The following is a 1698-nucleotide window of genomic DNA, read 5'->3' as shown; positions in this document are numbered from 1 at the left end:
TTTTGGGGTGCAGAGTTTTGGGGTGCCCCCACCTTGACATAATCTGCGTGTCCTGGGCAGTCAGTGTGGGCATAGTGCCTGTTTGGGGTGCTGTACTCCACGTGGGCGGCGTTGATGGTGATCCCTCGCGCCTTCTCCTCGGGGGCCGAGTCGATCTCCTCGTAACGCCGGAACTGGGCCCCTCCCCCGGGGGACAGCACTGAGGGGGGACCCCAAAATCACATCAGAGACCCCCCAGAAACCACCCCGAGACCCCAGAACCACCCTGAGACCCCAAAACCACCCTGAGATCCCAAAACTTTAAAAAAAACCCAAAATCCTAAAAATCCTGTAAAACCCCACAGGGACCCCAAACACCCCCCCGGGGGACAGCACTGAGGGGGGGACCCCAAAATCACATCAGAGACCCCCCTGAGACCCCAAAACCACCCTGAGACCCCAGAACCACCCCCAGCCCCCAAAAACCTAAAAAAACCCATAGAATTCCATAAAACCCTACAGTGACCCTAAACAGCCCCCCTGGGGGACAGGACTGAGGGGGGACCCCAAAAACGGGTCAGAGACCCCCCAGAAACCACCCCGAGACCCCAAAACCACCCTGAGATCCCAAAACCCTAAAAAACCCCAAAAAATGCCATAAAATCCTATAGTGACCCTAAAGAGCCCCCCCCGGGGAACAGGACTGGGGGGGACCCCAAAAACGGGTCAGAGACCCCCCAGAAACCACCCTGAGACCCCAGAACCACCCTGAGAACCCAGAACCACCCTGAGACCCCAAAACCCTAAAAATCCCATAAAACCCCACAGGGACCCCAAATACCCACCCTGGGGACAGGACTGGGGGGGGACCCCAAAATCACATCAGAGACCCCCCAGAAACCACCTCGAGACCCCAAAACCACCCTGAGACCCCAAAACCACCCCCTGCCCCCAAAATCCCATAAAACTCCATAAAATCTTAAAGAACCCCCAAAACCCCACAGGGACCCCAAACACCCCCCCGGGGGACAGGACTGGGGGGGGATCCCAAAATCACATCAGAGACCCCCCTGAGACCCCAAAACCACCCCGAGCCCTCAAACCCCCAAAAAACTCCAAAAATCCCCATAAAATCCCAAAGAACCCCAAAAAACGCATAAAACTCCATAAAATCCCATAAACCCCCTGGGTCCCTCCCCCTGGTTTTGGGGGTTATTTTGACCCGTTTTTGGGGTTATTTGGCCCATTTTTGGGCCGTTTCACCCCCATTTTTTGGGTTACAGACCCCAAACTTTGGGATATTTCCCCCCCCCATTTTTGGGGTGATTCCACCCATTTTTGGGGTCATTTGGCCCATTTTAGGGGGTTATTTTGACCTATCTTTGGGGTTATTTGGCCCATTTTTGAGCTGTCTCACCCCCGTTTTTTGGGTTACAACCCCCAAATTTTGGGATATTTTCCCCCCCAGATTTTTGAGGTGAATTCCCCCATTTTTGGGGCCCCCACCCTTGGTGCTGGGGGCCGTCAGGGTGGTCTTGCCGTGGTCCCTCCCCCCATTTTTGGGGTCATTTTGCTCATTTTTGAGCCGTTTCACCCCCGTTTTTTGGGTTATAACTCCCAAATTTTGGGATATTTCCCCCCCTCATTTTTGGGGTGAATTCCCAGGATTTTGGGGCCCCCACCCTTGGTGCTGGGGGCCGTCAGGGTGGTCTTGCCGTG

General features: G+C 54.9%; 1 protein-coding gene across 1 annotated transcript in view; it reads right to left on the bottom strand.

Annotated features, from left to right (window-relative positions):
* Positions 1-1552, bottom strand: part of TUFM (Tu translation elongation factor, mitochondrial) — a gene marked incomplete at both ends in the record, with an annotated part of 3248 nt that extends 1696 nt beyond the window's left edge. The window contains 2 exons of the mRNA XM_027707428.1: positions 33-199; positions 1486-1552. Of these exons, the coding sequence (XP_027563229.1) occupies positions 33-199; positions 1486-1552 (234 nt within the window). The remainder of the gene's footprint in view (positions 1-32; positions 200-1485) is intronic.
* Between the last annotated feature and the right edge of the window lie 146 nt (positions 1553-1698).

This window comes from Neopelma chrysocephalum, unplaced genomic scaffold (assembly GCF_003984885.1).
Source record: "Neopelma chrysocephalum unplaced genomic scaffold, ASM398488v2 Primary Assembly neopelma1_93009, whole genome shotgun sequence".
NCBI classification, from domain to species: Eukaryota; Metazoa; Chordata; class Aves; order Passeriformes; family Pipridae; genus Neopelma; species Neopelma chrysocephalum.
This window is presented reverse-complemented; position numbering and strand designations above follow the sequence as displayed.